The following is a 12969-nucleotide window of genomic DNA, read 5'->3' as shown; positions in this document are numbered from 1 at the left end:
ATGAAGTCAATCTCTCCTCTATTTTGAGCCAGGAGAGATTGACATGCATATTACTAATGTTAGCTCTCCGTGTACATTTAAGGGCCAGCCGTGCCACTCTGTTCTGGGCCAATTGTAATTTGCCTATGGCCCTCTTGTGGCACTTGACCATATGACTGGACAGTAGTCCAGGTATGACCAAACTAGGGCCTGTAGGACTTGTTTTGTTGATAGTGGTGTCAAGAAAGCAGAGCAGCGCTTTAATACGGACAGACCTCTTCCCATTTTAGCTACCGTTGCATCAATATGTTTTGACCATGACAGTTTACCCTCCTGGGTTACACCAAGCAGTTTAGTCTCCTTAACTTTCTAAATTTCAATATTATTCATTACAAGATTTAGTTGAGGTTTATAGTTCAGTGAATGATTGTTATTACATCAATATTTGCGCGTGAATTCGTTTCCACTGCCTTTTCTCGCATAATTGAATTTAAAGACGCAAAAAGATTCCACCATGTCGAATAAACAAATGATCTCTCTCAACATTTATAAAATTGCATCGAAGCTTCCTGTTTCCATCACAGCTGTCGTGATTTTTTTTCATAGGGTGGATGGAAACGTGGTTAATGAGGTCATTTGCATGAGTTGTGCTTTTATTTATTTCAGCAAGGCAGAGTAAAGATGTGTCTTACACATCTTTGGCTGTTCAAATCCAATCAACAGCACTACTTTAACATCATGTCTAGAATAAGGTTGTGTCTTCCTGTCACCTCATATTCATCATTTGATCACAATGTCCAAACACTGGTGGATTTATGATTCTGGACTATACATCTCATTCATGCCAACATTTGAAAAATGCATCATTTCCCACCACAATATTTAGACAATGTAATATTCTCTCCTGAAATTGTTTGTGTTTTTGTGCAGTTTATTAATTAAAATTGAGGGGGTTACAGTTCTTTGTCTCAGGAGTTGCCATCACTTTCCCAACATACGGTGGGCTCCCTGTAAAACCACACCACAATCAGCTGGTCTGCAAAATAGAACTGACACAATAAAGACCCGACAATGTGTGGGATTATCTTTGACTTTATTTTGACAATAATTACATGATGTACATAGTGTTTCATTGAAACAAGAGTGTAACACTGGTGGGCGATGCCCTCTGCTCCTGAGGTCAAGAGATGGCTCACATACTCTCTAACCAAGACGTGCATAAAGCATGAGAGAACAGGTTATCAGGGTCACAAATAGAACAAGTGTGAAGTGTGTTACACAAAGACCACTGCCACTATGTTTTGGTAGGTTCCACTTTAAACATGGTCTTTCAGAATTACAGCAAGTGGAAAAGGGAAAACTCTCTCACTATGGTTCCAGAAATGAAAGTGAACAGCTCCATACTGAATCATAGGGGGTAAATTGATAAAGACCAAATTCACCAGCTATTTTTACAGCTCTAGTTTTAGTGAAATGCCAATAGAAGGTTAAACAAAACAGAGCATATATACAGTAGTTCAACTCATAGATATTTACACATATATGTACAATATATAAATATAGTAAAATAGATAAAATTACATTGATTTCATGTTCTTCCATAAATAATCGCAGGACAATAAGTTTGGATGATGTGTGAGGTTAACATTGGAAGCAGTGAGCCGCTCGCCTCGTGTTTGTGACGAGGTGACAAGCCAACTCTACACTATCCTTATCAATCATTTCGTTATTTTTTTGTAACTAAGGTTATGTTTAATAAGGAGAAGCTGCCAACCATTAGAAAAACACTGACATTTTGACAGATACACTGAGCAGCTCACACGACATTCCTCCGCTTTCCCTCAGTTCTGCATGGAAGCCATTATGTAACGTTGATGTGACGTTTGGTTATGTGCGGTCTCAAAACAGTCAGAAAACAAACTATTTTTGCAAGGTAAACAGGTACATTACAACCACGCATGTGGTCAAATTCAAGATATTCTTCCTTAAAGAAAAAAAGTGTAACGTCCCCCTCCCCTTAGCATCCAAGGGATTTGACAGGGAGCATGCCCCATCTACAAGCAGTAGTGTCATCGCTGTATAAGATTTGAACAAGGTCTTCAATACATTATAATGCGTAATACATTTCTTTAAAAGAGATTTCTCCTAAGAGATCTTTTGCAACTTCCAGTGTGGGGTTTTGAGAAGGCAGGTTTCGTTGATTCATACTAAGCATTTTACAAGTTAAGCCGACACCACTAGCTAGGTCACACAGCCTTGGTACAAATACTGATAAGCGGTCTAGTAGTCCGTGAACAGACAATTTCCTCACGAGTGTGCTGAACATGTGATTTTTAAATATATAAACACATATTACAAATACCTTTTTTGGCAATGTTTTAAAAAATAAGAAGTTGAACGCTAAATTATTCACCTCGAGTAGAGTCTGCTGTCCCGTTCTCCACCTCTAATGAGTTCTGCGATTCCAGGAGGTCCGCGGTTGCGTGCGGCCCTGGTTGAGAAAAGTTGTCGCCGTGCCCAAAAAGCTGAGCTCACACGCAGTACCTGAATATGAGCTGCAGTGGAACTCTACAACTACACCATCCCTGTTTGAGGCACCGTCAAATGTTTCAACTGTACCAGAATAACAAAAAAAGAGAAAACGTCCAAAACGGGAAACAAAACAAAGAAAGCACAACGAAAGGAAAAAAAGATAATCACCACCTGTGTGGCTTAACTGCATACTGTACAAAGTTCAGTACATTCTCATTGGAATGGTATAGTCTCTTGCTTAGAGTTCAAAGCCGAACATTGTTGTATGTGAGGTCATTTTCTTCTTCTTGGGTAGCAGTCTTAGCGGTCAGATGTTTAGCGGCTGAGCTGCGGATGGTGTGGTGCCCCCCCCCCGGTGGATGAGGTATCCTAGTGTCCGTCAGAGGCTTGTGAGGCGTTGTTGATCCAGTCAAGGGTGATGAGGGTCAAGCTGCCGATCATGACGAAGAAACCACTGCACAGGAAGATGGATGCCTGGAGAGAGAGGGAGGACGAGACCGTTGGGCTTTTAGCACAACAAGGCTTTCTTCTCCACTCTATGATTGCTGCTCCTTGCCAGGAGTCACAGACCACAACACCCACAAACACATCAATTCATGGATCAAAAAGGAGCATGGTTTTTCTTACCCCAATTTTCTGCACAGACTTCATGGGCTCCTTCTTGACCAGTTTGATATAGAAGGCCGATGGCAGGATGAAGATCAACATGGCTGCCGCAGATGCACCTGAGAAGGAAGATGACAGGCTCAGTGGGGATGTTCACCTCTTTTCTTTCTCTATTACAACTTCTAGATTCTGTGAACTGCACCTGACCAACTGAACACATTCACTCACCAATGAAGCCGAAGATGTCTCTGATGGTGGGGACGAAGATGACCAGACAATTTGTGCTGGCCAGCAGAACCACGGTGATGATGGTGTGGCGGATCCAGCTGAACTCCTTGGAGGCACACAGTAGCTGGTTGACCGACGTGCGGATCTACAGAGAGACAGAGACGGGGGACCAAGGTCAACATGGTGGCAATGCCGAACTTGACAATGGACGATGGACAGACAGACAAACTGCCAGCCAGACAGATAGATAGACAGATGTGGGGCTTACGGGAAACAGCACCACAGGGACAGTCAGGGTGACAGCTGTCAGCACGGCCAGACGAACGATGAGTAGGATCACGTCAGACTTGTAGACCTTGGAGTAGGTGTGCAGAAGTTCGGGCTCCACATTCACTGTAAAGCCAATCCAATACGGTCATTTAATTTATGCTTGTTTCCTTTCACTTATAAAGCCACATAGTCAATTCATTTCCCTTAGCCTGATGAGTCCACACCTTTCAGATATTCAGATATCCAGTCATAGGCCCATGTGTGACCAACTGGGTATCGAACCCTGGTCAGCAATGCTCTATAATAACCCCTACGGCCAACATTCACTCATTTAGCTGTATTATTGGTGTTCGTTCCGAAATGTCTTTGTAACCTGCATGTTACATGTCCAGCCAAATCAAACTGAGATTGAGAGATCAATTGGAATACAGTTTAGATTATTCAAGGTTGTGCGTAACTTTCACACCCTCGTTCATTCATTTTCGTCATGTCGTCCTTGCTAACGAGGGCCAATGCGTAGTCATACTTTTAGGGAAGTCTGGAACATGGCTGGACACCTGCTGCGATGTCCTTGCCATAACAAATATACAGGATCATTGGTGTATTGGACAGATGATTCTGTGTCTTGTTTTCTCATGGGGGACAGTACTTGCATAACAACTGGTTGTAAATGAGCCCAAAACGGACTGTTTCCTGCTCAAACTAGTTTTGTATCCGACTGTTAAAAAATGGATGAATATGTTTCTAAGAGGGGCGGGGGTGGCTCACCGTTGAAGGTCAGATATCCGAAGAGAGCAGCCAGCAGGTACATGATGAACATGGCCAGGAAAGACACGTTGGCCACGCCCTGCATCTTTCTACGGGAACGACTGGGAAAGAAGAGGAGGTTGAGACAACACAGAACCACTGTTCTTTTCTCTTTCTTCCTTCACAAGTACTACAGCTATAAACTCTGTGTGTGTGTGTGTAGCCTTGACAACGTGGCAGCTGGGTAAACAGCGATAGACTCACTCTTTAAGCTCCTCGTACATGGGCAGGACGGCGGGGTGGCAGACAAAGGCGAACGTCAGGATAGGAACAGCATACACAGTCTGAAGGAGAGAGTTAGACAAGACCGTTAAGACATTTGACACATGCACACAGACACAAAAAAACATTAGATCACACAAAAAACAAACATAAAGACAAGTACGAAAGCACTTGGACATCCATTAAGTAGTTCTCTTTCTATTTATCGATTTACCACTCAACATATCTGTCCATTTCTCACCTGAGAGTTGAAGACAAAGTATTTGGGTGTGCAGACGTCCTCGTTGTAGACGACGGCGGTGGTGTTGAGGAAGCCCACCGTGTTGTTCAGGACCTTGCTAACCGTCTCGTTCAGTATCACGTCCATGTTAGGGATGTAAGGGCACGGTATCTGGAACTTCTTATAGATCACCTGGAAAAGAAACCAAGCCCATTTAGACTCCCATACAAAAGGTACAGACTATTGGCTACATACATTGCTAATTGCCAATATTATAACTACTACAGATTAAAACTCATTACTTTTAGAATGCTTGCTCATGGTCCGGCTAGTGTGAGCAGGTCTGAATTGTAAACCAATGTGTCACAGTTATTCGGGTGTTCTATCTTAATTTGACCAGTTTCTCACTGCAGGAAAATAGTCCTGCAGCGACAGGAAATGTGAATTATTGTATGGATTATAATTAATGGAAATGTGGTTGATACATTTTAGTTAGGATAAATCAAGATTGACAGTATTAAAGTGGAAATGACTAACTTTAGAAGCCGCTTTAAACCTTAAACACACTACAATTTGCATTTCCTACTGTGCAGGAACATTATCTACGATAACAGAGTTATAAAATTAAGATATCATATCTATAAGTGAGCCATTCACTACAATAACCTGAACTGTAAAGACCACAACAGCGGAGTAGTTTAGGATGTTGACTCACCACAATCAGGAAGAACACCATGCAAAGCAGGGAGAAACCACTTGTGTAACCAAGGTAACCTGAAGTAAGGTAACAGAGAGAGAAAACTATTGAGTACTTCATATACTGTGGAAATGTAAGATAGGAAATATACTAACAACTGTGTAATATCCGTTATAACATATTAAAACTGTATTACAATGAATAAGAATGTACTCTAAGGCAATATATTAACTTTATCAGTCAAAAAGGAATCTAATGTAAACAAACTGTTCTGGCCTCTACTACACACATACGTTGCCACAGTGCGTCACCATCCCCTGCCCTTTCACAACATTTTACACAAGTGCTGCATTTTACCACACACACTATTGTGTCTTACCAAGGTTCCTGAGAAGTGAGAGTGGCAGGATGATGACAACTGACACCAAGATCACAAGATAGTCCCCGTTCGCATACCACTCTCTGGAACGCACAGGAGAGACAAGAACACATCATACACTGTACACACATATCACCACACAGTTTAATATAATAACACACAGTTACACCCACACACACTTACATTCATATCCCAACATTTATCTAGCTTTTGTGAAGAAATATGACCTATATCAAAACTATTGTAGCGTTCGTTTCTCGTTTGACTGTTGTTGTAAAATACAAACATGGCAGAATGTCTGCAATGCACACATAAATAGCAGCCTGCTCTTAGGGTGGTCTAGCTACATGCTGGCAACACTACATGAATGTTTGATGGGCCAGTTGGTTGGTCTGAATGAGCTCATCCAGAGGTCTGTCTCGGTGCGGCACTGGCTCTTCTAAAAGGACCCTTTGAATGGCCGCCGACAACACACCGTCCCTGCTCCCTCCTCTCCCTCTCTGCTGAGAGGGACAAAGAGGCCTCTTCACATCTTCCCAGCGCAGCACTCAAAAACAACCCGCCGCCATTTTGAATGACACCAAAGTCACTACTTCACCTCGAGGGTCGACCGCTCAAAAACAACCATGGGCCATTTGTCAAACCAAAGTAACAGCCGACTAAAAGACACACACACACCAACCGACACACAGAATCTAGAGACAAAGCTGCTTACCCGTTGGTAGCTCCCATGAAGGCTTGGATAACGATCGGCAGCTCGTACTTCACAATGTAGAGGTAGCTGGACATGGCTGCAAAGGTAAAAGCAAAGTCACGGTTAGTCAAAGTCATATTGTGAATCAGTGACTTTGCATCAAAACATGCCTTATTTTGTTCCAAAACAGACATCTCTGAGAATGTTCTAGTAGCACTAACCAAGGATGAATAGGCCTATTGGTTCGCAGAAGGGATGTTTGTTCCATTGGAAAGTCTATATTTATTGTAAACATTTACAGAACCATTTGGTTTATTTGGCTCAATGAGACTTTGATCGGTCTTCCTGAATGACCATTGAAGTGTCCTTAGTTCTCACCTCCGATGTTCTGCATGGTGATGGAGATGGATGCAGCCAGTTTCCCGGGCATGCCGAAGGCCTTGTAACCCAGCTGTTCATAGACCAGCGACCCTCCTTCATTGGCTGTCTTTAGAAGCAAGTGCACAGAGTACAGGGAGAAGATGGACACAGCCACCAGGAGAATTCTGTGGAGAGAAGAGGAACATTGTATCATGAGTAAAGGTATGGAACCAGGCCAAAGGACTGGTAAGGACTATTATCGACTGGTATTAACCACATTGACACCTAGTAACACGGTTGACTACTGATAAGTGCACATTGGATAAGAACAAGCTTTGTTTCCGTTTGGTGCATTTCACCAGTCCCAATTCAAACCTATTATTTTGACTTGATCTCCCAATGGTTCCATCTGAACGTGAAGACAAACCACACCAAATGTCAACGCAGGGCTTAAATTCACATGGAAAATGTGTTCTGACCATCGCAAGGACACATCTCATGTTGACCATGTTGAGGCTGGGGAAGTGACATACAAGTGACCTTCTCTACTGTACTGTAGCACCCAAACACAGGGATCAATAGGTTCTGTCTGTGAGCTGATCTGCAAAGACCTTGTCATGGGGACAGTTTTGATGCAACACAGCTATGCACAATCCAGATACAGGGATGTGATTGGACAATGGGCTCCAGCTGTGCAGAGCTAACACTGACTCACTGTATTAATAGTAGAAATTGTGCCACTGAGAAAAATTCTCGAAGAGATATGAGCTAGGTTCACGTTATGAAGGCTTTGTGCAAATCATTTCACTCACACAACTTCAGAACCACAACACAGTGGTATAGAGACGATTACTCAACTATATCCGAGCACAGCTCTGTCGACTCGGCTACTTCAAATCAAATGTATTTATAAAGCCCTTCTTACATCAGCTGATATCTCAGAGTGCTGTACAGAAACCCAGCCTAAAACCCCAAACAGCAAGCAATGCAGATGTAGAAGCACTGTGGCTAGGAAAAACTCCCTAGAAAGGCCAGAACCTAGGAAAAAACCTAGAGAGAAACCAGGCTATGAGGGGTGGCCAGTCCTCTTCTGGCTGTGCCGGGTGGAGATTATAACAGAACATGGCCAAGATTTACTTGTCACCATTTACACTTCTGCCCATAATAGTTTAGTCTACATCTCATCACGTCATATGCACTTCACTGACTCATCAAATATACCGTAGATGACCCCAAGGTAATTGTTTTCACTCTGTAAATACTGAATCTACCCAACAGTGAAGTGTTTGCAAGTCCCATGGTGTGGAAACCTTTTGCAAACAAAGATCTTTTTTAAACAGAGGCCTTTGTGAAAATACACAAAAGCTTTTATACCCTGAAGAAGGTATGTTACGGAAATGCATAAGCCAAATCAATAAAGGTTTTTCAGTATGGTTTATATATTTTACAGAATTTCTCCTACTTCACAAAGCTACACTAATAATCAGAGGTATTATATTCATAATTCATATTCATAAGCTGTTGGAGCAAGTGGCCCTTCAAACTGGCTACCCAATGGGCACAGAAGTCATTTCAACATCTAGTTTTGATTTACATTTGGTTGATTTGTCAACTAACGTGAAATCAACAAAAAAAATGACACCATGTCATTGGATTTAGGTTAAAGGTCGTTCGAAATGACGTGTAATGAGTGTAATGGCGAGAAGAAGAAGAGTCTACTGGAATGATCTCATGCGAGGCCCGTTTCCCGTACCTTACACCTTTATATATCTCTGGCCCCCTCGCAGAAAGATTAGCGCTGCTAAGCGGCTTCCCCCCGGCTTTGAGTGACTGGCCCACATGAAAGGCCCTGATGCTAATGCGCCACACACCCAACCCCAGCGCTCACACTCATACGCCCACTGTTCGTAAACACTGGCCTGCGTGGCTACTAGCTACCGTGCCCTGCGGTAGCATAAGCTTTGATCTCACCAGCCTACTCGAACTCCCTTCAGGGTTATCCAGGGTTGTCTTAGACAAGGACACATCTCCAGTAGACTGTGGAGAAATGCTGTGCTCAGGTTGTATGTACAGTATCTATGCCTCACATTGGTAGATATTGAGATGTGTGACCTTGTTGTGCTCTACCTGGTGGTATATCACACTGCCAAGTTTAGAATGTGCTGTATTGTCTCTGATATGACTGAGTGCATTCAGACTCAAGACAGTTCCACAAACCATCTTCCACACTAGCAACATACAGTGATATTCTATATTATATTCTATTCAATGTGATGTTGACTTGCATTTTAGTTATTTAGCGGACGCTCTTATCCAAAGCGACTTACAGGAGCAATTAGGGTTAATTGTCTTGCTCAAGAGCACGTCGACAGATTTTTCACCCAGGGACTCGAACAAGCACACTTTGGGTTATTGGCCCAACCCGCTTAGCCGCTAGGCTACCTGCCACTCCTAATTCCTACTACCTACTTGCCAGATTCATAAAGCTGAGCCCCATTTCAATTGTGGAAGTGTATTTTCATTCCAATTATTTATATATACACTAGTTGACTGACAGGGAGTGCTGTTTTGAAGCCACTGCGCCTTCATCTTGGCACCACCCTCCACCATTGTAAAAAATATTTTGGTAGCTATAAAATAAAAATGTATTAATGTGTACATTTGTTTTTGCCACATTTATTAGTTTACTGACACCAAAATGCATAATCGAAATGTGAGCTAAACATAAAAAATAAAAATTCTTTACAATGTTTTTCCATAAAGTATCATTTTTTGAAAGTACTAATGTTACTGTACCCACTACAACAACAAAATACTTAAATACATGTAATTTTGTGCTTGAAAATGTGTATTAAAATACTATAGAATTCCATTCATTCCTATAGAGGACTACTCCTTCTGGGGACTGCCGATATGACCGACCGGTGGCTTCAGCAATCCTGGGATATATCATTGGTGTTAACCTCTTTAAAACAGACACCACTAGCTCTTCGTCACACCTTGCAAGCTGCGGACGTTGCCATTGGATGACAGGGTGTGAACATTCTGATTGAACCCGCAGTGCAGTTTTCCTTCATTAATCAAATGTATTTATAAAGCCCTTTTTACATCAGCAGCTGTCACTAACTGCTTATACAGAAACCCAGCCTAAAACCCCAAACAGCAAGCAATGCAGATGTAGAAATAATCTGCAATTGATTTCAATGAAACCCAAGTCTGACATTGGCATACAGGAACACTGGAACAGTACTCACACAAAGAGTGCAATGCCAGTGTTGGCCATGGCATAGGAGAGAGCAAGGATGCCACTGCCCATAATAGCATTGCCCAGGTTGAAGACTGACATCCCGAAAGAGGCGGTGCCCGGATGCTGTTGGGAATAAAGTCAAATATACCCAGTTAGAAAAAAAAACTCAAATAAATGCACAGTAAACCATAAGGCTCAAATTGGGTAACCTATATGTTATCAGGACAGCACTTACATAATCCGTTTCATACTTCTTCTTGTCCAGGTGGTAGTCTGGAAGGAAGTTTTGACTCTCCGCATCCATATCGGGATATTGACTGGAAATCAAACACGCATAAAGCATTTATTTAATGGATTAATCCCATTCCAATTCAGCCTTTAAAACAAACATAATACAAGTCCTACAAAAATAAGCAAGTTGATGACATTTCTGCGGTTAGAAACACAGGCATAAGTCTACTGCAGGGCATCTTCAGACCCAGCAGGCTGCAGTGCCTCACCTGTCAATGGGAACCTTCTTGGTTGGACAGGAACTGTATTCATGACTATTGGAACTGACACTGCTATCCTCATCCGGGGAAATGTTGAAGCGGCTCATCTCTGTTTTTGCAGTGGCCTGTTTCATGCTATAAAAATAAACAAATGGAAAACCTTGAATACATTTGTGTTTATTTGTGAACTTCTTGCCTGTGCCATTCTAACTCTCTTCTTTCATATGACCGTGAGTTCTACCAGGGACGTTGAATAATCAATATTAGAAAGGGAGAGACTAGGCTACTCAATGCGCTGCAGCTACCTCATAAATCTGAAGTCATGTGACCAGACGAAGGGGGGTTGACTCATCCCGGGAGCCAGTGGAAAAATACCAGCCGCCCGGCACCCGCGTCTATCCACATCAGCGCAGCGTCACATTCCCAATATGAATGACAAAAGCATTGCGCAAGTCTTCTGATCTCCAATTTCAACGTGTTAAATAAGAAGGACATTGTAATAGGCCGATAAATGTAACTAACAAATCCCGTTTATTCAAACAGAATGTGAGATCATGTTATTAGTTTAGGGTTTTAAATGATAGAGCACAGCCTAATCTAAAACATTATAGGCATGGGACTGTTCAATAATTCGATTTTGGGCTCCATTTAATAAGATTTCTTCCATGACTGACTGATGGAAACAAAAGGCACGTGCTTGTCTATTATGGGCATGGCACCATTTTGCGCAGAGCTGTAGTCCTATATCTCTTTTAGATATCCTCAGCTGTAGCTTACAGGCATTCATTTGGGTTGCATCATTTCTTGGACATTGATGTCTTTTATTTACAACTATCCTAAATAAGGGAAAGACTCAACCATCAAATCCATTACATTCCTTTCTTGGTTACCGCCCCGACATTCCTCTGTAAATAATATAGCCCACTAGCCTACAGCGTCAGTGCTACTTATTTATCTCCTTGTGAGTCTGGCCCATTGCGCTGTGTAGCCTAGGCCTATAGCATAGCATCATAAATATTATAAAGAATACAGAAACAACACATCTATAACCTAATAAATCTGATATTTGCGCCTAATTGATCTTGGCTAATTGACTAGGGAAATAACCTGCAAGAGATGAAATACATCGGCCCGCTATTTCAATACACAATATATAGGCTAATTATTTAACCCATTTTCAAATAGAATAGACTTAATTATTAACAATACATCCATTTACTAGGCCTATAGAATTGTAAATTACAATGTATAGTTTATAGAGAATTACAAGTTAATTAGCCTACACCCGGCAACCCATCATATTTCCCGGAAGACAGTAAAAGATGCGGCGCAGACAGAATCTTACCTTTGAGAAAACGAATAAAATCCCTATGAAAAAGTAGCGATCCTTTTCAATTTTAATTTGAAACAATTCCTTCACCGTTGAATGTCTCCAATATTCTACTAGAAACTATTTATCCTTGAAGTTTTAATCAGTAACAATAAATGTATCTAAGATACAATTCAATTGTCCCAATTAAATAGGAAAATAACTTACAATGTGGATACAATTGTATAAGAATAGCTTAAAAGATCAATTTTAAGATGTTATATAAATCAAATTGCCAACGATGTGATACGCAACTTGAATTTACGTTGTTCTAAACGAGGTGGGGTTTGTCTGCACCTTTATATCTATCCAGCGTTGCATCAGCTCGAGGAGGAAGGGGAGTGGCTTTTTGCCTTGGCGACAGGCATAGACTTCACACACGCCAGAATGAATGACGCGGTTTGTGTACAAACACACGGTCCAGTAAAGGGGATGGTTCTGAATGCCCTTCACAATGTGCATTCGACTTTCTTGATTTCTGCTCATGGAAAAAGTTGAATTCAGATCATGTATTTGGATCACTGTGTCCTCGTTAGTTTTTTGTTGTGTGTTGCACTGAGAAGATAATAAATAGCCTAGCCAATAGTCTATACTTTAAACTATAGCCAATAGTAGTCTAGGCCTACATTCCTTTGGTTTAACGCACCCCGATAATTAGGCCATGGCTCCTTTTCTGGACAGTTTTTACTTGGTTCCCGGACATGAAATTGACCAGACGATTAACTGATGAGAAAGCACGAGATTGTGTGTCAGTAGAATTTAAAATGAGACCAACGCTTCAAAGAAGACCTCCCAGTATCAAGAAGATTAACGTACGCAAACGAATCATGTGACGACGGTTCAGTGAGCGCGCCAGGAATCCGTGTCA

General features: G+C 41.7%; 1 protein-coding gene across 1 annotated transcript; it reads right to left on the bottom strand.

Annotated features, from left to right (window-relative positions):
* Positions 1–1055: 1055 nt before the first annotated feature.
* LOC115132967 (sodium-coupled neutral amino acid symporter 2-like) lies at positions 1056–12387 on the bottom strand. Its single transcript, XM_029665722.2, has 15 exons — positions 12078–12387; positions 10742–10867; positions 10477–10558; positions 10249–10364; positions 7013–7179; positions 6656–6731; positions 5941–6023; positions 5580–5638; positions 4886–5056; positions 4627–4706; positions 4384–4484; positions 3614–3738; positions 3346–3490; positions 3139–3236; positions 1056–2985 (listed from the first exon to the last, which is right to left on the bottom strand). Exons 2-15 carry the CDS (start codon positions 10864–10866, stop codon positions 2881–2883), a joined length of 1533 nt encoding a protein of 510 aa, XP_029521582.1. The 5' UTR covers position 10867; positions 12078–12387; the 3' UTR covers positions 1056–2880.
* Positions 12388–12969: the final 582 nt, after the last annotated feature.

Source organism: Oncorhynchus nerka, linkage group LG8, assembly GCF_034236695.1.
Source record: "Oncorhynchus nerka isolate Pitt River linkage group LG8, Oner_Uvic_2.0, whole genome shotgun sequence".
NCBI lineage: Eukaryota > Metazoa > Chordata > Actinopteri > Salmoniformes > Salmonidae > Oncorhynchus > Oncorhynchus nerka.
The sequence above is the reverse complement of the archived record's forward strand: the minus strand, read 5'-3'. Positions and strand labels throughout refer to the sequence as shown.

Bases quoted from the DNA above. Each gene is read 5' to 3' on its own strand.
- LOC115132967 (XM_029665722.2), bottom strand. From the start codon at position 10,866: ATGAAACAGGCCACTGCAAAAACAGAGATGAGCCGCTTCAACATTTCC. The intron at 10,365-10,476 runs GTAAGTGCTGTC...TATTCCCAACAG, and splicing joins AGAAGTATGAAACGGATTAT to CATCCGGGCACCGCCTCTTT. The intron at 7,180-10,248 runs GTGAGTACTGTT...TTCTCTCCACAG, and splicing joins ACTGGCATTGCACTCTTTGT to AATTCTCCTGGTGGCTGTGT.